Genomic DNA, 20,843 nt, shown 5'->3' on the forward strand with positions numbered 1-20,843 from the left:
TTTTCGATATCTTAATGGCACGGATAAATGTTTAGGATGGATTGTGTTGCAGTTTGGACTTTGGATTGAGTGTGATTGAAGTCTAAAAATGACATTCCTGAAACAATAGTGAGGTAGTGCAGGAATTGGACTATTAAATTTGGAATATTCACACTATCACATAGTATGTGGTAATCATGAGATTTAACAATAGGACTATTATTGATTAGAGTGAAGTCCTTATACTTTTAGCGATACATATTTGTTGTCCCTATGTATTAAATGTACATTTGCTGTCTTTATATTTTGTACTTTGCTTATTTAAGGTGTTTTTGCACTTTTTCAACACTTTCGTATACATCCTCTCTAATTATAGGGAGGACAGCAAATGTGCATCTCTTGACTCTTGAGCATATTCACTCTATTGGTTATGGAAAAATATGGTAGTTGCACTATCGGTTTAAGATATTAAGTATTTTTAATAATGATCACGTTTATTGTAATTGAATTCTAACGAACCAAATAGTGTATAGTATTGTTTTGATTAAGCGTGGTAGTAAAGTACTGCTTCACGACCATCAAATCACTTACCAATTCTCTAAATAATACTTCCTCCGTTCCATAGTAATGGAGGCGTTTCTTTTCGGCACGGAGATTAAGAAAAAATGTGCTAGGTGAGTTAAGTAAATGGAGAATAAAGTGGAAAATGAAAAAGGTAGAGAGATGAAGAGAAAAAAAAGTAAGAGATAGTAAAGTAGGTGTGAAAAAATGTGTTGACTTTTACTAAAAAGAGAAATGACTCTATTACTATAGAACGTATCAAAATGGCAAAATGACTCTATTACTATGGAACGGATGAAGTACATTGCCCTCCTTTTATAAGCATTCCTCACTTTTTAGAGATAAAACTTAGAAAATAATGTAGCAAACTAAACAAAAATAGAATCGGCCTAATTGTTGAAGGGGCCATGGCCATGAACACTCCATACAAGCTTCTATATAGTACTCCGTAATACGATGAATCTTGAATTGATTTATTGAAACATAATACTTCCTCCATCTCTTAAGGAGTAATTACACAGTTGTTCTCATTGGACTTCTAATAAACTAAGGTGGCGTTCGGTTGTCATGACTAATATCATGAGACTATCCATCTAGGATTATTTTAGTTGGAGGAAGAGGTTGTGACTAATTATCATGAGACTATCCATCTAGGATTAAGTTGTAGGGTTCAATCTTATGAACCAAACATGATACATATTTAATCATGAGATTTAATCTTGGCAATCGAACACCCCTATTAATTTACCAAACATCTACAGTAAAATACAATGCATCCCTAAAATGATCTTGACTCATTTTCACTTATCTATATTACTAGGAGTAATATTTATTACTCCATCTGGTGGTCTCCAGTCTCATTTTTAATTTTTTCATTGATGTTGGTTTGAAGAAATTCTTTAATTTATTAAAATGGTAAAAAAAAAAGTTGGTAGAATGCGAGTACTATTTTTATATTTTTATGGGTTAATTTTATAAAAATGTGAATAAAATGAGTTATTTGTTAAATTTTGTAAAAATGAAATGCAACTTCTAATGAGATGGAATCATATGAAAATAACAAAATAAGATTTTTAATGGAGCATGAGGAAAACAATTTTATGCCTTAATTGTGTACATTTGTAATATAACAGTGTTAAAATAAAATAAATATACTTTCACAGCAGTTGTTCCAAATATTACTCATATTCTCTTTCCCTGACTTGTCTCCCTCTGCTCTCTACTTGAGCTTAAATTCAACCTTCAATTGGGGGAAAGATACAATCTTTTTGAATCATTCGCGGAGTCTCTTTCTCATTCCCATTATATTTTCTTGATCTGGGAATTCGTTTTCCCGAGTTAGATCAATTTTTCTTCAATAATTTTACATCTACACTTCATCTATCTCCTTCCATTACTATCGAAACTGTTCATGCAAGTAGAAAAGTGTACATCTAACAAGTGGATTTTCATCTAAGGACACAAGTGGTATCTTTTATTTCTGAGGTCAGCTTAGTTTGTAATGCCCTTCGCTTGTTTGATTAGTTTCTTTTGGCTGTGTGGGGGTTTAATGTTTTTGGGTTGTTTGTTTTCTGATGTAGTGAATTTAAGGTATTGCTCTGTTGTTTGGTTAATCATTTTTTGCTTTTATCACAACAGTAGATTTATTTTACACTCATTCTGGAATACGATGCTAGGTTTTATCTGTGGTGAGTTCTAATCAATGAACATGAACCTCCTTAGATTGCTAAGGTTGTTTTTTTCACTTTCTTAGTGAGTGAACATTTGTCTAGGTCTGTGGATAGCAAGATCAGGTTTTTGATTGTCTTGATTTAATCAATATTTTGAATATAATGGTATGGAGCTTAATTTTGTAGCCATTAACTTTCTTTTGGTGTGATTTTTTGTGTTTTCCAAACTCCAATGAGGAGATAAGGAGATATGAATTTTTATTTTCAGTTCTATTTGTTCATTTATGGAGATTTACTGTTGTTTTATGAAATTGTTCAGTTTCCAGTATGGGTAGAGGGAGAGGAAAAGGGAGGAAGCAGTCTGCAGTTGCTGATCACGATGATACTGCAAGTGGCGAAAATGAGAAGTTGCCGATGAGGAGAAGAGGAAGGCCACAAAAGCCTTTGAAAGGTAAAGTTTTGGAAGAGGATAAAATCGTGATGATAGAGAAGGAGGATGATGGCGTGGAGGAAACAACGAAAGCCACATTGAATAAAAGTAAGAGAACCCAAGCTGCAGCAGAGAATGGCAGGAAGAGGAAGAGAGCATCTCACCTAGAAGAAAATACAGAGACGGTAAAAGTGGAAAATGGTGTGGGAGCCAAAGATAGTGCTACAGACTTGATCAAGTCTGTTGGATACCGACCAAATGGGAGTAGAAGGAAAAATAAGCCTAGACGGGCTGCTGAAGTCGGCGTTGAGTGCCAATGAAGATCCCGTTTCACATTGAGAGATGATACTTTTCCAGCTGCTTAGTGGTTCTTCAGTATTTCTTTTGTCTCTCTTTTTGAATTTGTGGTTTTGGTGATATGGTTGAGAACAATTCTTGAATTCGTGATTTTTTTTGTTAGTTGAGAACAAATGTTTGATGAATGTTTCTCATGTTTTTGGTATTAGATAGCTTCATGATTCAAGTATTTGGTTTGAGCTGCCAAAACATTTTTATCTGTCCATCTATCCCTTATGTCATTATTTTGTTTTATACATGGATATACTGAGAACCATAAAAAGTTTTGCTAGTATTTAACTATAAAGTGTGCAGAAGTTGAATATTAGGGTGATTAGAGGAAGCAGGAGAAGTGGTTGGCTGAATTCACCAGGGTCGACTGTACATAAAGGTCCGGTAAAATTTGGCCTTTTCACCCTCCATATAGCATTTTTGTGCTTATTAGTAGTAGTTCTATTACTCAACAATATGAATGTCACTGTAGAATGAAGGAAGCTCTATTCTGATTGTATGTATACGTGATTTCTTGCAACCGTTTCTTAACCTACCTGGTAAGTTTATGAGCTAGTGTTCCTCTCTGAGTAAGCTGTGTTTCGAATTTGCATCAATTTTTGGTTTGACAAGATATACTACTTATTTGCTTTAATTGATTTAATATCTTGACTTCTGAAGATACTCATATTAGAGATGGTTTCTTTGGAACATTTTTGTGCTGGTGTATGGTTGAGGGTTATAAGAGAAGACACAAGATATTTCCGGGTCTAACTATTCATCTCCTTCTCCTGTTGCATGCTTGACATTGAAATTGAACATTTTGTTCAGTTTTAAACCTGAAAAATTTGAAGGAGATGTGGTGAAATCTGATTAGATTATTGATTGAACGTGTTTATGATCAAGTTTGATGCTCGTCTGCTTCTGCTTGGAGTTGTACTCATTCCGTTTGATATTGCAAGTCATACTTCATCTGTGAACTACTAGAAAGTTGGAAGGTAGCTATATATCAGATGCTGCTGATGTGAGTATATAATATATTCATTCAATTTCTGTGAATTCTCTGCTGCCTTGTTTTCTTGATATGGAGTTTAGGACATGATTCTGCGGCTATATTTGGATGCCATACAATAATATATCCTCCTATTTTACTACTACTATATCGTTCCACAGAGTAATGTTCACTACTTATAAAAAGAGGGAAATAAGAGAAAAAAGGAAAAAGAAATGCATAAATTTGGACCTAGTATAATGAAAATCAACATGGACATTAAGAAAGAAGGAACATCATGCATACCAAAATAGGAAAGAAAAAAAGTTATTCTGACATAGTATTAAGCTGTATAAATCTACTTTTATCTTTACCAAATTTGTATGGTCTCTCATCAGTATTTTTGTCTGTCTTTTATCGTTGTAGCCATTGCCTTGTGATCCTCGCCAATTAGTACAAAAAATCATTTAAAAGGATTATTGGAGCATGTGTTGTAGTATTAGTTTTTCCATGAGAGATGTGTTGTCTAGTAGGAGTATTAGTTTTTCAGGCTTAGTAAAATAAACTACCCTTATGTAATATACTTTTGATGAATAAAAAAGGTTGAATTGATAGCACTCAATTAGCATACAATCCGAGTACAATGACCAAAACTATAGTGTTCGAGCATTATTAGTAGATGTGTTTTGAATTTTTGTGGACACTACATTTTCCAACATCGATTACTGCATATCACCCTTTTTAGATGCAGGAGTGATTTTAGAAGAATTTTCAAGTTTTTTTCTTATAGTGAAATGTATTAGTACGAGAACTTGTAAATGTGATTTACCTATAATTTAACCAAGATTAGTAAAATTTTGTCCGTGCGGAGATGAGCTGCACCAATAGAAGTAGTCATATCCAGAGAAATTGGTTCACTAGAATCACTACTAGTAGATAAAAGTACAACTATTTTTGTGAAAGTCGGCAATTTTTAGTTGCTATGTTTAGACGATGAACTATCAAGTAAAGATTACAAATAAACACCTCGAATTAAGATAGAATAAATAAGATTGTCAAAACGATTAAAGAGATAGCATAACCTAAAGTCCAAAAACGATCAAAATGTAAAACTCGTTTTTATGAAGTTGTTTGTTGCATTTAAATTATGGTCTGAAAATAGAACAATATTTAGTTTTTTAAGGCCAAATTGTCTGGGATATATTTGAATTTTTGTTAAATTTTGGCAAGTCTTAGGCCATCCACATCCCCGTCTCATCCCTTAATTATTTATGGGCCCCACTGCACTTTTTATCCACATCTCTTAACTAAGAGACAACACCTGCAACCTTCCATCTCTTAACCATCTCATCTCTTAACTATTCATTCAATTTCATTTTTTATTTTTATTTCCAACAAATTCAATTAATATTTCATGGAAATATTACATTAATACTAATAATTCATAAAATCATTAAAAACCATGAAAATTACAACATCCGAAAATACGAAAAATACACAGTTGGGAGAAGAATAATGTTTTGAGATGAAGAATGTAGAGTGTTTTAGTGAGAATATAGAGTTTTTTTTATGGTGGATAATTTGTGGGAATGATTTGATATTTATAGAAGTGATTGAGGGCTTAAAAGAAATAGAAAAAATTTAAAATATTGGAAAAAACGACATGTATTTTTTGGGGATTTTTTTTTCCGATTTTTTTCAGATTTTTTTTTAAAAAAAGTTTTATTTTTTTCAGCGAATATAAACGACGCCCACTCGCGGGCCAGCGAGTGGGCGTCACAGCCGCACGAGAGCGTGGCGAGCCAGCTCGCCAACATGCTCTCAGCGGAGGGATACGAGACGAGACGGAGTGGCCGCATCGCTGGCTCGATGCTGTCTCATCTCACCGAGACGAGACCGAGCTGGGAATGAGTCAGCGCTGCAGATGCCCTTATAACTTTAAAATTCATTTGTAAAAATTATATGAATTTTAATATTTATTTTAAAATCTTATTTGTAATATTTTGTTGATTTCTGTGCATAAGCCAAAATATGACTGAATCATCTAAAAAAATATTCCATCCGTTCTATAGTAATAGAGTCATTTTGCCATTTTGGTACGCTCCATAGTAATAGAGTCATTTCCCTTTTTTAGTAAACGTCAACACAGTTTCTTACTTTATTTTCTCTCCATCTCTCTACCCTTTTCATTTTCTACTTTACTTTCCCTTTATTTTAACTCACATAACACAATTTTTCTTAATCTCTGTGCCGAAAAGAAACGCCTCAATTACTATAGAACAGATGGAGTAGTTCATTTTAGTTTGTCTCATAAAGTTAATTTACTTTTTATTTTTAAATTTTTTTCACCATGCGGTACATTATTAAAAACATCTCCAAGAGAGGAGGTAAATAGAGAACTAAAGAATTATAATTACCATATTTACCTATTCTTCATAAAAACTTCTCTTCCAACGGAAATAAGTAATATTTATGAATATACAATACTTTTTTCAATTCTAAAGAGATATTTTTACTTTATTTTTTTTTTCCTCACAAAAGGAAAAGGTATGACAATTATTTTTGTATACATTTTTCAATTTACTTCTTCATTTGGAATTCACGTTTTCTGGAAAATGTATATTTGCTTTTTTAAGAGGTAAATGAAAAATATATTTTCTTAATTTACATCTTTTCATTGGAGATTTTTAAATAAGTTGGAGTCTCATTATCTACTAATATTATTTCAATTATTTTTTCCTCTCTCTCATACTTTGTCAATTTCATAGTATTATAATTTGTGTAGTCTAAAAGTCTCTAAAACGAACGAATTATTTATTCATATTGTTTTAAATGAATGATTCTTATATTTTATTATTCTATGATACGAGTTTTAAACCATAATTGATAAAATATAAGGATAAAGAGAGAGAAAAATAAGTAAGGGGATAAAGAATAAGAAAATTTTCATAAATAAAAGTGAGAATAATTTTGGAAGAAGACTAAAATAAAAAATAATGTAATTATTTTTCGTACTGTTTATTAAAAAAATACTAATTCACTCATTATTTTGTACTAGTACTATATTTTTAAAAAGCTTTCAGCATATTTTAAATATATAATGGTACATAAAGATACTGAGAGCTCTCTCTAGTCTCTACATAGCGCTGCCTCCATTATTTTGACACAAGTCTCTTCAAAGTTGAGAACACTGGTCCATAAATCCATAGATCTCAAGCTGGCGTGATGGCCTATTGTCAGGTTCGCCATTCTCTCCACTCTCTCTCTCACGTCGATATTTTTCTTTAAGAAAAACAAAGGAGCCTTCAACTCCTCGAGCACTCTGTTTCTGAACTCTTCTTGCTTAAAAGCTTTTCAATTAGGGTCAATGTTTAAAAGCTTTCTGCATGTGTGTGTCAGTGCGTGTGTTTTGTTTTGTTCCTTCTTTTCAATTTTTTATCTTTTCAAATATTTTTGGGAGAATACCCAAAAAGAACCCACTTTTACTTGAAAGATCCCATTTTTATCTCGTTTATATATACAAAAATGAGACCCTTTTCCATTTAAAAATAATGCATGTGGGCGGAATCTGATTTAGATGGATGAGTTCTAGACAACAAGAATGGAAAAGGGCTCTTCTTCTTCTCCTTCCCCTTCCCCTTCTTCTTCCTCCTCCTCTTCCTCCCCTGGCCCGGACTCCCTCAATGGCTTGAAGTTTGGCAAGAAAATCTACTTTGAGGGCGTGGGTTCCAAGAGCGGCGGCGCGCCTCCTCTGCTGCCGTCTCCGGCCAAGAAGGGGAGGACTGCGGTGGTGCAGCCGCCTATGTGTCAGGTGGAGGGGTGCAGAGTAGATCTGAGTGATGCTAAGCCTTACTACTCAAGGCACAAAGTCTGTGGAATGCATTCCAAATCTCCTAGGGTCATTGTTGCTGGCCTTGAGCAAAGGTTTTGTCAACAGTGCAGCAGGTCACCCCCCTCTCTCTCTCTCATACTGTGCACAAAATGGTTAATTTAGGGCCTTTTTTTGTTTTTTTTTTGTATGTGGTCTTATATTTGATGGTGATGTCTTTTCCATTGCTTTATGTCTTTGGTTTCTTGATGTTGATGGGGCTTTGCTACTGTATATGGTGCTTTCCTTTTCATTTATTTTGTTTGGGCATGTGGTGTAGTTAATTCTTGTGTTGCTTTTGATACTGATGTCTGAGGGCTTCTAAATGAGACTTGCCATCTATGTATACATGCTTCCAAAAGAAACAAGAAATGAGGTAGCTACACCAAATAATTGGTTTAAAAAATGTTTGCATTTTTCAGCAAGTATGTTAGGAAATAGGCTCTAGCACATTCATCACACAACTTGTCAAGTATAAATGTACTTGATTATATTTGGTTTAACCCAACACCAATAATTGAAGAAAGACAACTTGAGTTTGGTAGAAAATTATTTTTCTCTTGATAGTTTTTTAGGTAAGCAAATATTTATTGAAGCTAGAATAGAGGCTGTAAAACTATTAATGATTTAGTACTTGTTCTCCTATCCTTGATTAGAGCAGCCATTTCCAGCTAATCAAGTTTTCTAAAGAAAATTGGATATTATAATTTGTAGCTAATTCTTTGTAGATATAATCTGATTGTCTAAGTCTTGATAGTTTCACTTCTGATTTTCTGTGAAATGGTATGAGGCAGTTGGTTAAACTTATGAAAAAGAGATTATGCTAAAATGAGATCAAAGAGTGGTGCCTCTGCAAAACTTGGTTGCAAAGTTCAATGTGGAAAGTTGTTCTGGTTGAAATACACCCAACTATTTGAAGTTTGAGTTTAACTTGGTGAATAGTCGATCGTGGGAGATCCTTTCTAGGTACTTGCTGTAGGCCATTTATTACAGTTGGTATTATTGCTGATATAAAAGAAGAGGGTAGTGTGATATCGATTTTCTAAGGCAAATGTAGAATGAAAATTTTGAAACAAGGTTGTGACTGGTTTGCAATAAACTTTGTACTCATAGGAGGTGTTGGATTTGCAAGATTATATCCCATGATTAAATTTGTATTATGTTTTGTTCATGAGATTGAATCTCATTACTTAATCCTAGCTGGATAGTCATGTGATAATTGGTCATAGCCAACCCCCTCCTACTAAATAATCTCACAACTTAATCCTAGATTATATCTTGCTACTTTGCTACTAGTGTTTTATCTAGGAAACCGAACACCACCATAGAAGATTAAGTATGTATATTCGAGACAAAAGTAGTGAAAATCATAGATGATTAAATACTGTAACAAAGAAATAGCTTTAACTGTAATTGGGATTGTTAATTTAAAGAGACAGATTGAAGAATTTGGTAAACGTGCAAGTTGCAACTAGGCATCACTTATTCTAACCTATCTACCTGAGTTTCTGATGTTGGATAAGACAAACCATCAAATGTTGCTGTAATAATAATAGCTTCTTGTTAGCCTTGTTCCAGGTTTCATCTGTTACCAGAGTTCGACCTAGGAAAGCGTAGTTGCCGGAGGCGCCTAGCCGAGCACAATGAGCGTAGGAGAAAACCTCCAGCAGGATCTCTGTTGTCTCCTCGCTATGGAAGCCTCTCTACATCTATTTTTGGTTAGGCATTACTGAACTAGACTTGGTCTCTCTCTCTTTCATTCATCTTAAATTTGAAGTAGTAATATTTTTCATGTGAGAAGACCATAGCAAATCTGGAGGCTTCGTGATGGAATTCAGCAGCTACGCTGCTCTCAATGGACGAGATTCATGGCCGGATACATCGCCCGAACGAGTAATGGAAAGTCAGGTTTCCATCACAGGAAAGTACCATCTTCCGCTGCAGAGCAGCTCACAGTCACAGGGGCCCCTGTATGATCAACTGCAAGGTACAACACCAAGGCCCAGTTATTCTGGTCCCGGAGCATCCTCACAAGGATGTTTCGGTGGGGACTCAGACTCTACCAAAGCTCTCTCTCTTCTGTCAACTCAGCCGTGGGCCTCAAGAACCCGGTCCACCAGCCTCGTAGCTAGTAACTTTCCCGGGAACGATGGTGCGCCGCCTATGGTTCATCCATCCATCAATATTCATGGTGCTCCATTTGCATGTGACCAGGCTCTGCACGAGATGCCACCCAATCCTGGTCGCGGACATAGCACTCATGGTGCTAACAACGAGTTCATTGGGGAGCTCGGCTTGGCTCAGCCAAATGATGTGCACTTCCATGACCTCGTTCATTCGAGGGGGTATGACGCTTCCCTCCAGCATATGAATTGGTCACTCTAAACTAATCTCAGTCGAAGATCTTATGCTTACAATAATCGACGAGGAACTTGTAGAACATGTGATGATGTTCTTTAGTGTTTGGTGTTTGTGCCTCTGTAAAGGACACATGTTTGCATTTGTTTTTTCATGCTATGACGATGTTTAACTATCTACTGACTTACTGCCTTTCTTGAAAGTAGTTGTCTCAACTCTTATATATTCTCTAGTAATCTCATGTTTTAAGGAAAGTTGAGCAACTCCATTTACTTCCGAATTCACATTAGAGGATCTTGTCCGCACTAACACAACACCGAGCCACTCGAACAACAGCAGCCCGTGGAATGTTGCAAGATCATCTCAAGAATCATAATTTAGACATGTTTGTATCATCTTCTGCTAGCATATATAGTCTGTAATGTGTGCACAAAAAACATAACAGCAAATGCATTCACACTGTTCTTCCTCAGCTCAAACGCATTGCCTGGATTTTGAAGTGCATCTTGTGTAATAGTATCACTATTTCATTCATTCTCCAAGTTGAGAAAGACTTCAAGACTAGAGATAGCTAACTAGAATTTGAACTGAGATACCCCCAAAACCTTATTAGGGTAATTAGACCAATCAATCTTGGTATTTATGTCAAAGTGAAGCTAAGCATCCATGAATAAAGTTTATGAGATAGATGATCACATTAGTATTAAAATACAGTAGGCATAAATTCATTAAATTACAGGGCTAGTTCCGTCATTTAATTATTCGCACGAGCACGTGGAGTGCACGCGCTTCTTCTAACTACATAACTGAATCGAGTCGTTGCATTTTCACATTCCAGCTTCTTATTGTATTCTCTCACACTCACCACCATCAACTCTCTCTTTCTCTCTCTCTCTCTCTCTACAGAGGTAAATCACTCTGCAATTAACCGAGATAGTGTGCTACATACATCTGCATGCATTGCGAACATTGATAGATTGTGTTTGCGAAGACATTTTCCAGGTTCTTGAAAGAGTTTTTCTGTAACCCATTTTCGCATGCCACGCCAAATCCGTGTATATCAGCGATGTGAATAGTTGCTATTCTGTATGTCTATCAATTCGCGATTTTGTTGCTCAAGAATTTCAAACTTATAGTATAATGCTCTTACAAACTTCTAATTTTTACTTGTTATTCAAGTTTTCAGCGCAGAATATTGTTCCAAATACTTTTCTTGATTTTCACATCTTAATCGAATGTTTCGGGTTTAATACTTAATACTTTTTGCTTTCCTTAATTATGATACTCATCATTTCTTGTTTTCGCTATTTTTACAGAATATTTTTTTGACAAATATGGCTAAGAATCTGTTCTTGCTGATTCTGGGTTTCTATTTGGTGATTATGGGACTTGAGTCTTGGGCAATCACTGATTTTTTCGAGGGTAACTAGTCTTCAATTTTGAATTACAGTTGATCGCTTAATTTATACACCAATTTTGTTGAACTTTTCTGCTGATAAAAGGAAAAAGATTGTGCTTATAGTCTTAACTTAGGAAGAATTCATGAAAGTTACATTTGGGCCATTCTTGAATTTCCTTCAAGTTAATGAAGTTGAAACATTTTTTTTACTTGTTACATAATGTACAATCTTCTTACTTGTTCTGCTTTTGGAAGAAAAAAAAAAAAACTGATAAACGGACTCATGTTATGCAGTTCAAGCTCTTCAAAATCTGTACAGGTCACTTAACAAGCCGATGCGGCTGGAGCTTTGGAAAGAAGAGAGTGGAGACCCTTGTGCAGAACTCTGGACTGGAGTTCACTGCATCGGATCATCAATTATCGAACTGTAGTTCTTCATAATCCATATGATGAAATATTGAAATACATTCTTCTTACAGATTGACTATGATAACTTCTTATTTTTGCAGTAAACTTCATGGGATGGGGCTAACTGGTAACATTGAATTTGAGCTCTCCGATCTCTTAAGTCTGAAAAAATTGTAAGAAAATTCTGTTATTTTTTGTATTCTTTGACGTTGTCAAGCCCTGCCTTGTAACCTCTTAAATAATTTTATTAGGGATCTTAGTTCAAATGACATTCAAGGATCAATCCCCTACAGTTTACCTCCTAACCTCACACACTTGTAAGATACTTAAATTATCTCCTTCGTGCAAGAACTGTGACCATTTGCTTAACAATTTTAGAGTAATGACTGTTTTGGGTCTCTTTAATGCATATTAGAAACTTTGCTGAGAACAAATTCAATCAGAGCTTTCCATACTCGATAGAGCAGATGAAACACATCCGACATCTGTAAGAAGCTCTCTTTCTTTAATAGGACTAGTTCTGAGGATTCCAAACCTTCTGTATGTTACTGAGATTTTGTTTTACTCCGCGTAGGAATCTGAGCCACAATTCGCTATCTGGATCCTTAGGAAATGTGTTTGCTGGCCTTGAGCATCTTCAAGAATTGTATGCTACATTCAACACAAGGGGAATGACTATTTAAGTTGTTTCTCAATTCTGACAAATGTATTGTTCTTTCACCAGGGATCTGTCGTTCAATAACTTCACCGGAGATCTACCTGTCTCGGTCACATCTCTGGCAAACCTTACAGGCTTGTGAGTTTCTATCTCGGTTTGTTGACTCTGATTAATGTATGGAACTGACATGAACTATTTCAGGTTTTTGCAGAACAATCAATTTACTGGATCAGTAATTTTCTTGGCTAATCTCACTCTCACTGATCTGTATGTGTATCAAATAAAAAATTAAATTTCTTTTCACTATATATAGGTGTGTGCTAACTAATCCCAATTTTAGGAATATTGAAGACAACCATTTCAGTGGTGTTATTCCAGAACAATTCCAAAATATCACCAACTTGCGGTATGTTAAATGTCTTTAACTAGAGAGCATGCTCACATTTGATTTCTGTAATTTTTTGACTGACTTTTGTTTTTTTTTCAGGTTTGGGGGCAATGAATTTGTAAGAGAAGCAAACTATCCTCCTTGGAAGTTTCCTATTGAGTCTATGCCGAAAGAGAAACACATACCAACACAACCACCACCACCACCACCACCAACACTACCAGCAGCAGCAGCAGCAGCAGCAGCAACAGCAGAAGCAGTAGTATCAGCAAATATTAGTGCCTATGAGAACCACCCTTTTCCTTTTGAAATAAACGGAGCTCACAAACAGAAGAAAATGGGCGTGGTTGGTATACTTCTAATAGTTGGTGGCATCATTCTGGTTGCTGGAAGTGCAGCTCTTATGATTGTTCACAGGCAACAGTCATCTATGAGAAGACACAGAAGCTCAGTAGGCCGTGAAGACTCGATGAAATCTCTTCCTAGTGATACGCTCCAAGGTAAGAAGAACTTATAAGGAAATAAGATCCTCTGAAACATGGAACAACTTTGAAAGTGCTCATGTCATGTAAAATCATTCTTGCTTGTTATTTTCATATATTACTTTTTGCATATATTAATGATCTGTAGAACACAGCTTATCATCTGAGTGCTTTCTCAATCTGTGTACAATTTCGCATGGCTCGCTTTCCTCACCATTTTTGTTTTGCTTCATCTGGAACAGATTATACATCGGTGAGTGGAACAGGCAGCCCTCACACATCGGGATTCAGCTCTTCACCCATGATTACTCCCTCTCGTTTGCCTGCTGTTCGGACTAGAACACTGAAATTGCCCAGGACAAAAAGTTTCTCAAAGAGCAGAATGGCATCTGCTCCAAGAGTATACACTATTGCAGAGCTTCAAATAGCAACAAACAGCTTTGGTGAAGAACACTTTATTGGTGAAGGATCCCTTGGTTCAGTTTATAAAGCACATTTTCCAGATGGCACGGTAAATTTACATACTATTTAAAGTTTAGGTTTTGAAAATCCAAAATAAGAATTGTGTGGCATATATATTCTCTTTTGGTAGGTTGTGGCTGTGAAGAACATAAAGACAGTGCCTCTATCCATCATCGAAGAACAACAGTTCTTCGATGTGATAAAAAATATATCGCGTTTGAAGCACCCTAACATTGTTCCCCTTCTTGGTTACTCTATGGAGCATGGCCAGCATCTCCTTGCGTATGAGTTTATCAAGAACTTGACTCTTGACGATGCTCTGCATTGTGTAGCGTACAAACCGCTGAACTGGGGCGCCCGTCTTCAGGTTGCTCTTGGCGTAGCACGAGCTCTGGAGTAAGTAGATAGCCATAATTGTTTTCATTTTGAGTTTTCCACCCCTCAATCTAGTTCATCTCAAGAAAATGTGCTTTTTTTTGCTTGTCAGTTACATGCATTCATCATTTGTGCCACCTATTCCACATAGCAACTTGAAGGCTGCTAACATCTTACTTGATGAAGAGCTCAAGCCCCATGTCTGTGATTGTGGTTTGGCCATACTGAAGCCTCTTTCTAGGAACACGGTTAAGCTCAAGGTACACGTCAACTTCTATTACTACTACTTCCGTTTCTTCTTCTTTGCTTTCTCACTTTGAAATTTGGATGTATGCACAGGCTTCTGAAATGGCAATTGCTGATAGTGGCTACATTGCCCCAGATAATCTACAACCTAGCTCTGGTAACTCGAAGGCTGATGTCTATGCCTTTGGGGTGCTGCTGTTAGAGATTTTGACAGGAAGAAAACCATTTGACAAGTACTATGCTCTTCCTTTGTTTACTTCTACTTTCCCATTTTTTTGCTATTGTATCAGAGGTAGTATTTTCTTCTGTGTGCACGCAGTTCACGACCACCAGGAGAGCAGTCACTGGTGAGATGGGCTGCATCCAGGCTTCACGACAGCGCGTCATTAGCACAGATGGTGGATCAAGCCATTAAGAATAAAATCCCCTCCAAGTCTCTCTCTCGTTTTGCCGATGTAGTATCTATGTGTATTCAGGTATTGCAAAAGACAACATGCGTTACATTATTATAAGTTAAAACCAAGAGATGATAATAACCTGCATCTCTCTCTTTCTCTCTCATACAACAGCCTGAGCAGGAATTCAGGCCCCAAATTGGTGAAATTGTGGAATCCCTAAGCCGACTACTGAATCCAACTGCAGCAGATGTAGCAGAGGCAGACTTCGATCGATCTTTTAGATCAACCAACTCTAAGTTCTTTAGCTCATCACCCACACAAAGCTACTACTCTGTGTAATCTTGCTTTTCACAAAGTGAAATATCTCAAGGCTTTTTGAGAGCAATGATTTGTTCGAAAAACAGTTTATAGCCAAAAATTTGGTTTTGGCTATTCAAAGGTCACTTTGATATCATGAACATAACACCGTTGTTAAGAACTATCATTACAAGTCTCAGACAACTAGTTTATGGAATTTATACATTTAAGCCACTGTTCAACAGAGTGTTAATCTCTCCAATGATATTGACAGGTCTTCCGTCGAAAAGGTTTGAAAGCGTAGTCTCACAAAGTTGCTTTAACTCTCTGGTTTTCACAAGCGCGGCTTCCTGCAAAATGAAATAGTAAAAATGTATTAGCAAGCTACAATGCTGGTGGAAAAGAAAAGAATGACTTGGACTAATAGTCTCTTGATTCAGCTAAATTTTAACCAATTTCAATAATAGCAGGTGCAATCCATTTTTGTAATTTAACCTGTAAAGTTGACTACATATTTCTCTCTCAACTGAGCCCTTGGAAAGAAAATAAAAAAAGTACTATGACCCTTGCAAGAGAACTTACTTGTCTGGGCCATGAGGAAGATAGTGAATTTTGTAGCTCCAGGCGTTTAGCATAAAGGTCTTTCAGCCCTTCCTTTAACTTAGATTCATGGTGCTTCTTTTCCTCCAGTGTAGTTACTAAACGATCCAAAAATCTGATGTTTAAGAGAACCATGAGGATTATTTGTGATACCATCGAACAAAACACGAGAACAGGCACCTAAGAGTACGGAAGTGAGAAAAGCTTTCTAGGACATTAACTTTGACCGATAATCATGAATCTACAAAGAACCAAATGAAAGTTTTGAATCTATGAAATTAAAGCACAATCTTTGGAACGTCATGAGAACACAGTGAAACCGTGCACCCTAACTACATATTTTAGTAGCCAAGACTTGGGCAGGTCAGTATGTGCGCGTGCGCGCGTGTGTGTGAGAGAGAGAGAGAGCAAAAATAATTTGGAATAAGACTGTTGATACCTTCTAGAGTTCAATATCATTATCATGTCCCGCGTCTTCCTATTAGTTAACTTTGAGATGGCTAAAGATACATTTGATAACATCTCACAGATAGAGTCAGAAGAGTACTGCTGGAGCACATAGGGAGCTACTGCTTGGACTTGATGTTGTAAAGATAAGGTTTCTTCATTTGTTAATTCAAGCAACCGTTGGTTCAGAAATGCTTTAACCTGATCTCGGTATCAAAGAGAAAGATGAAACATAAGTAAGCAGAATAGAATAGCAAGATATCTCAAAAAAGAAAAAAGAGGGAATACATAGCTAGGTTGAAGGTTTTTTCCTTAGCAAAATAGTACACAGGGCAGGAAGGTGTAACATTAAGTCAGTATAAACCTCAAATAAGTCATCAAGTATCTTGTTCCGGTATTCTGTTTCCATAAGCTGACTCCTTACTTGGCTACTTCCAGTTGCTTCAGCTTTAGAATAATGATCGATTAAACCAGATTCCGTGGGAGTGCTTGTTACAACAGTTGCTTCAGCCCCGCCAACCTCTGGATTCTCAACACTTATATCCCAATCAATACCTGGCAGAGAGACATCTTGAGCTGTGCCTTCCAAGTTTTCCATGACCTGGTGAGTCGTAGCATCATCTCCATGAGGAGAATTTGGTAAAGCATCACTAGCACTAACAATTTCATATGGACCCAATCCATTTCCATTATCTTCTGTTTCTACAGCACCAATATCCCAATCAATGTCAGAGCTCCCCAAAGTAATATCCCAGTCAATGCTTTCAGCTGCAATATCTGCTTCCCCAGCAGCTATGAGTGCAGGTTCATCATTGCTTACTTCAGTGGTGACAATACCAAAAACTTCAGGACTCACAAAAACGGTAAGAGAAGGGGGATTTAGGCGAATGTGTATCAAGTTTGGCAACACAGGGCTAGGAGTTTTCTGCAAGCACAGAAATATTTCAGAAACAGGATATCAAATGAATTATAAGCTAAAAAAAATATCAAAGGTAGTAAATTAATTCGAGAAAAACTCTTACATCCTTCTCTGTATGAGCATCTTTAACAAATGTTGAGTAAAACTCAATGGCCATTGTAACGGAGTCACTGTTCAACAATTCTAGCATCTGACCAAAAGTGCTCGGAAGAGATTTTACAGCTGTTTCAAACAACTCTAACCTGACATTTACACCCTGCAGAACCGGACTCATCATTCATCAAGTGATTTCAGACTGATCATTTTAGAATATAAAGAACAAATATAAAGAGAGTGAACAAAAACAAAACCTGCAATCCTAGCTCCTGACAAGCCTCTGAATATTTTGCTGCCGAAAGAGCTGCATTTCGCTTTATATCAGCTTCTTTTCGCTCTAATTCCACAAGCTGTTGCTGACTCTTTTGGACTTGCTTCTTCTGAAATGGGCTTTAAAGTGAAATAGAACCAACCAGTCAGAAGAAAAATGTTATAAAGTATGATTCATATTATTGCTGGTTTTGTAAGAGAAACTACAAAACATATCTCACATTTCATAATTCACATTTTGGACCATTATCTGAGCAGCCTCACCAAGATAAATATGATCTTTCTCGTATGCTCGCACTATGGTCTCCCAATCACCCTGTCAAATTTAGGGATTTGTCACTAAATGTAAAAAACGATGATTTAATGGAGACATATATTCAAAGAGGACGTCTAGATATCTTACCGCAGCACCTGAAAGCCGACCAAATATATTGCGGCTTTCTGGAGTTGACTGTAAGAGGATTTCATATATTTTCTTTGCTTCCAGATAGCCAATTCCTGAAAAATAATTACAATAGCAACAAGATTTTTTTGAATACACAACAGCAAAGAGATAGAAACTTAGAAAGTCGCCGCTGTGATTACACATAATTTAACAATTGGAGTAGCATCGATTTCTAAAAAAATCCTGCAAACACTAACCTCCATAGATACGTCCTACCTAAGTCTTAAACAAGCATACTTCAATCCTTATACAAATACTATAAAATAAGTCGATTAGCATTTCCCAAGCATCACCTTCTCTCGCTCAAGCACAAATGCTTAATTGGAGTTTCACAAATCCTAATCATCGCGGTTTGACAAAATAAAAGTGAACTGACGAAACAAAAATCAAAAGCAACTAAAGAAATAAGAAACGATCTAAAACCTTCAAGGTCAAGGGTTTGGAAAAAAGGATCAATGTCTTTGGGCAGTGCAGCAAACGACGTGGAAATCTTCGCCCTCACAGCCGCCATTCGCTTTCTCCAGTCCGCCGGGATCCTCTTCCGATCCACCAGCCATTCTTCAATTCAACCAATATATCAACTCAAGTTTTTCCGAAAAAAATAAACAAGAAAACAGAGAAATTAAACTAGAGATGGTGTTCAAAATAAAAGTTGAGTCTAACAGTTGAATGTAAGTAATGATTTTACCTCCGAGACGAGCAAAAGCGATGTCGATCGGGAGTTTCCGAATATCGTCTTGATTCTGCATTTCTTCGAGATGACGATTTTGGATTTAGCAATGCATAAATCTCATTTGGAATTTATTCAGCTCTGAAGTTTCACAGGTGCGTTTCAGACTGTCATTATGTTCGTCTGATCGCTGGAAAGGCGTTGTGGGCTTGAGTGTGGGCTTTACTTTGGGCTTCACTCAAATTGGGCTCCATATGGTCAATTTGAAGAAATTCACTTTAATTTTATTTCAAATCTTTTGTTTGGTAAAAATAGTATAATTGATAGGAACTATATGTGTATTGAGTGTGTAACGTGTATGTAGTGTCTGAAAGTGTTCATTTTATAACTACGTGGAATTCCAACTGAGCATTTTGATAAGAAATTCAAATCGTAGAATTTGATAAAATTAAAATTGTAATTTAATTTCAAATCCAAATATACCGTACTACTTCCGTCCACCAAAATTTATCCCAATTTGACCCGACACGGGTTTTAAGATATATAATAGAAAGTGAGTTGAAAAAGTTAGTGGATTGTGGGTCTCACTTTTATATATTTTTTATAATAAAATGTGAGTAGGAATGAGTTAGTGAAAGATGGGGTCCACTACCAAAAATGGTAAAAGTGAAATGAGACAAATTTTGGGGGACTGACAGAAATAGAGAATTGGACAAATTTTAGTGGACGGAGGTAGTAATAACAAACATGAAATTTTTAAAATTGAAAGCTCCAATTTCAATTTCGCAAGCTCAATTCCTTAATACTGCCACTCTTATTTACTAGTAATTTATGGTATAAAGGAGTATTAATTATTCAACACAACATGATTTAATAGTAACTATACATTAATTATCTAAAAGGACAAATATAATCTAAAATAAATAATCTAAAATGACAAATATAATGTAAAAATAACATAAAAGTAATCTAATAACATAAGTTAAAAAAACATAAGTAAGTAATTCACACCAAAAGTCTCAAATTACTGCACAATATGTCATGTAAAGTAATTTCTTCTACTGTGGCCGATCTATCCACAATTGTTGCACCGATGAGAAGCTCTTGACTTAGCGAACATCCATTTGGTTGGTTCATACCAACCGACACCCACACCCACTTGGCCCCTACAAGTCCCCTCATATGAAGAACCATACATTCAAACCTCCATATCCAGAGTTATAAGTACTAGTTTACAATCGTACCATTATTTGAATAAAAAAAAATATATTATTGTATAGCAACATAATTAAACAGAAATGTATATTAGACTAGAAATTAATAAACAAACATAAATAGGACATAGACAACAATTCTATGTTCGATTTCAACACTTATTGGGCTATGCCTCATTGAAGTATAATTTACATGTGCATCCACATTAGATGCATTGTCTAGTTTATCCTTAGGGTTCAATTGGTTGCGTAGTTAGTGTAGGTTAGTGTAATGTTTTCTTGCATTTTTCGTTGTTTGGTTCACATTTGAGAAAAGGCACATGACCCGGGACAATAGTCTGACTCGTATTGGTTTTTGATATAGTAAGCCAAGTATTTGAGATATCTCTATCATTCAATGACCCCTGCGATATAGTTGAATACACAAATGACTAAATTAATGCTACAAACCATTTTACCAAATTGTCTTTGATTTACTTTACCAAAATGGCTTCGATCTGCTTTAATTGAGAAACAGAGAAATTCTGAAACTTGTGGAGGGCGAAAGGGCGAAAACTAATTGGGCAATCCACACCCATCCGCTAGTGGTTGTGCTCCCATACAGACGACGAAGCTGTAGGATTCAACTATGGTTGATTCAGACTTGATTCGTAAGGTAACGATTCATCCACAAACATTGGATCTCATGGTAGCGTAGTTGAGATTTAAATAGAAATGATCTGATTTATTATGTGTTCTTTCCATTCACAAAATTAGATTCATAAAATGGGTTGTCTTAGTTGAGGCATGAATAGAAAAACTCCTATTTATGATTGGGTTGTCTCAATTCAAAACATTTGAGAAGGATTTTGTTTTCCAGAATACTTACAAAAACAATTTGTGTTT

At 35.9% G+C, this 20,843-nt stretch overlaps 4 protein-coding genes across 5 annotated transcripts; 3 read left to right on the plus strand and 1 right to left on the minus strand.

Annotated features, from left to right (window-relative positions):
* The first annotated feature begins 1,727 nt into the window (after positions 1 to 1,727).
* LOC125204646 lies at positions 1,728 to 3,202 on the plus strand. The gene is made up of 2 exons (XM_048103353.1): positions 1,728 to 2,025; positions 2,530 to 3,202. Exon 2 carries the CDS (start codon positions 2,538 to 2,540, stop codon positions 2,958 to 2,960), a length of 423 nt encoding a protein of 140 aa, XP_047959310.1. The 5' UTR covers positions 1,728 to 2,025; positions 2,530 to 2,537; the 3' UTR covers positions 2,961 to 3,202.
* Positions 3,203 to 7,067: 3,865 nt separating this feature from the next.
* LOC125204333 (squamosa promoter-binding-like protein 14) lies at positions 7,068 to 10,386 on the plus strand. 2 transcript variants are annotated; one of them, XM_048102956.1, is made up of 4 exons: positions 7,068 to 7,198; positions 7,536 to 7,903; positions 9,405 to 9,544; positions 9,628 to 10,386. In XM_048102956.1, the coding sequence occupies exons 2-4, from the start codon at positions 7,560 to 7,562 to the stop codon at positions 10,209 to 10,211; spliced, it is 1,068 nt and encodes a 355-aa protein (XP_047958913.1). In that variant the 5' UTR covers positions 7,068 to 7,198; positions 7,536 to 7,559; the 3' UTR covers positions 10,212 to 10,386. The 2 variants fall into 2 exon arrangements, with proteins under 2 accessions (XP_047958913.1, XP_047958914.1); XM_048102957.1 differs by having other exon boundaries at positions 7,148 to 7,903.
* A 648-nt stretch (positions 10,387 to 11,034) lies between these two features.
* On the plus strand, positions 11,035 to 15,531 carry LOC125205977 (protein STRUBBELIG-RECEPTOR FAMILY 2-like). The gene is made up of 17 exons (XM_048105216.1): positions 11,035 to 11,186; positions 11,501 to 11,606; positions 11,878 to 12,010; positions 12,093 to 12,164; positions 12,243 to 12,308; positions 12,407 to 12,478; positions 12,566 to 12,637; positions 12,716 to 12,787; positions 12,851 to 12,916; positions 12,990 to 13,055; positions 13,137 to 13,537; positions 13,762 to 14,030; positions 14,112 to 14,377; positions 14,469 to 14,616; positions 14,696 to 14,835; positions 14,922 to 15,078; positions 15,172 to 15,531. Exons 2-17 carry the CDS (start codon positions 11,519 to 11,521, stop codon positions 15,337 to 15,339), a joined length of 2,256 nt encoding a protein of 751 aa, XP_047961173.1. The 5' UTR covers positions 11,035 to 11,186; positions 11,501 to 11,518; the 3' UTR covers positions 15,340 to 15,531.
* Positions 15,389 to 18,915, minus strand: LOC125205978 (CDK5RAP3-like protein). Its single transcript, XM_048105217.1, has 10 exons — positions 18,763 to 18,915; positions 18,498 to 18,632; positions 18,033 to 18,127; positions 17,851 to 17,945; positions 17,614 to 17,749; positions 17,367 to 17,519; positions 16,709 to 17,269; positions 16,337 to 16,545; positions 15,880 to 16,012; positions 15,389 to 15,647 (listed from the first exon to the last, which is right to left on the minus strand). Exons 1-10 carry the CDS (start codon positions 18,821 to 18,823, stop codon positions 15,516 to 15,518), a joined length of 1,710 nt encoding a protein of 569 aa, XP_047961174.1. The 5' UTR covers positions 18,824 to 18,915; the 3' UTR covers positions 15,389 to 15,515.
* Between the last annotated feature and the right edge of the window lie 1,928 nt (positions 18,916 to 20,843).

This window comes from Salvia hispanica, chromosome 2, assembly GCF_023119035.1.
Source record: "Salvia hispanica cultivar TCC Black 2014 chromosome 2, UniMelb_Shisp_WGS_1.0, whole genome shotgun sequence".
Classification (NCBI taxonomy): Eukaryota; Viridiplantae; Streptophyta; class Magnoliopsida; order Lamiales; family Lamiaceae; genus Salvia; species Salvia hispanica.

Coding starts and splice junctions, on each gene's coding strand:
- LOC125204646 (XM_048103353.1), top strand. CDS start 2,538: ATGGGTAGAGGGAGAGGAAAAGGGAGGAAGCAGTCTGCAGTTGCTGAT.
- LOC125204333 (XM_048102956.1), top strand. CDS start 7,560: ATGGAAAAGGGCTCTTCTTCTTCTCCTTCCCCTTCCCCTTCTTCTTCC. Junction 7,904..9,404: donor TTTTGTCAACAGTGCAGCAG/GTCACCCCCCTC, acceptor GCCTTGTTCCAG/GTTTCATCTGTTACCAGAGT. Junction 9,545..9,627: donor CCTCTCTACATCTATTTTTG/GTTAGGCATTAC, acceptor TCATGTGAGAAG/ACCATAGCAAATCTGGAGGC.
- LOC125205977 (XM_048105216.1), top strand. CDS start 11,519: ATGGCTAAGAATCTGTTCTTGCTGATTCTGGGTTTCTATTTGGTGATT. Junction 12,638..12,715: donor CTTGAGCATCTTCAAGAATT/GTATGCTACATT, acceptor TTCTTTCACCAG/GGATCTGTCGTTCAATAACT. Junction 14,617..14,695: donor GGAACACGGTTAAGCTCAAG/GTACACGTCAAC, acceptor ATGTATGCACAG/GCTTCTGAAATGGCAATTGC.
- LOC125205978 (XM_048105217.1), bottom strand. CDS start 18,823: ATGCAGAATCAAGACGATATTCGGAAACTCCCGATCGACATCGCTTTT. Junction 17,946..18,032: donor GTCGGCTTTCAGGTGCTGCG/GTAAGATATCTA, acceptor TAAATTTGACAG/GGTGATTGGGAGACCATAGT. Junction 17,520..17,613: donor GTCAGGAGCTAGGATTGCAG/GTTTTGTTTTTG, acceptor CCGGTTCTGCAG/GGTGTAAATGTCAGGTTAGA.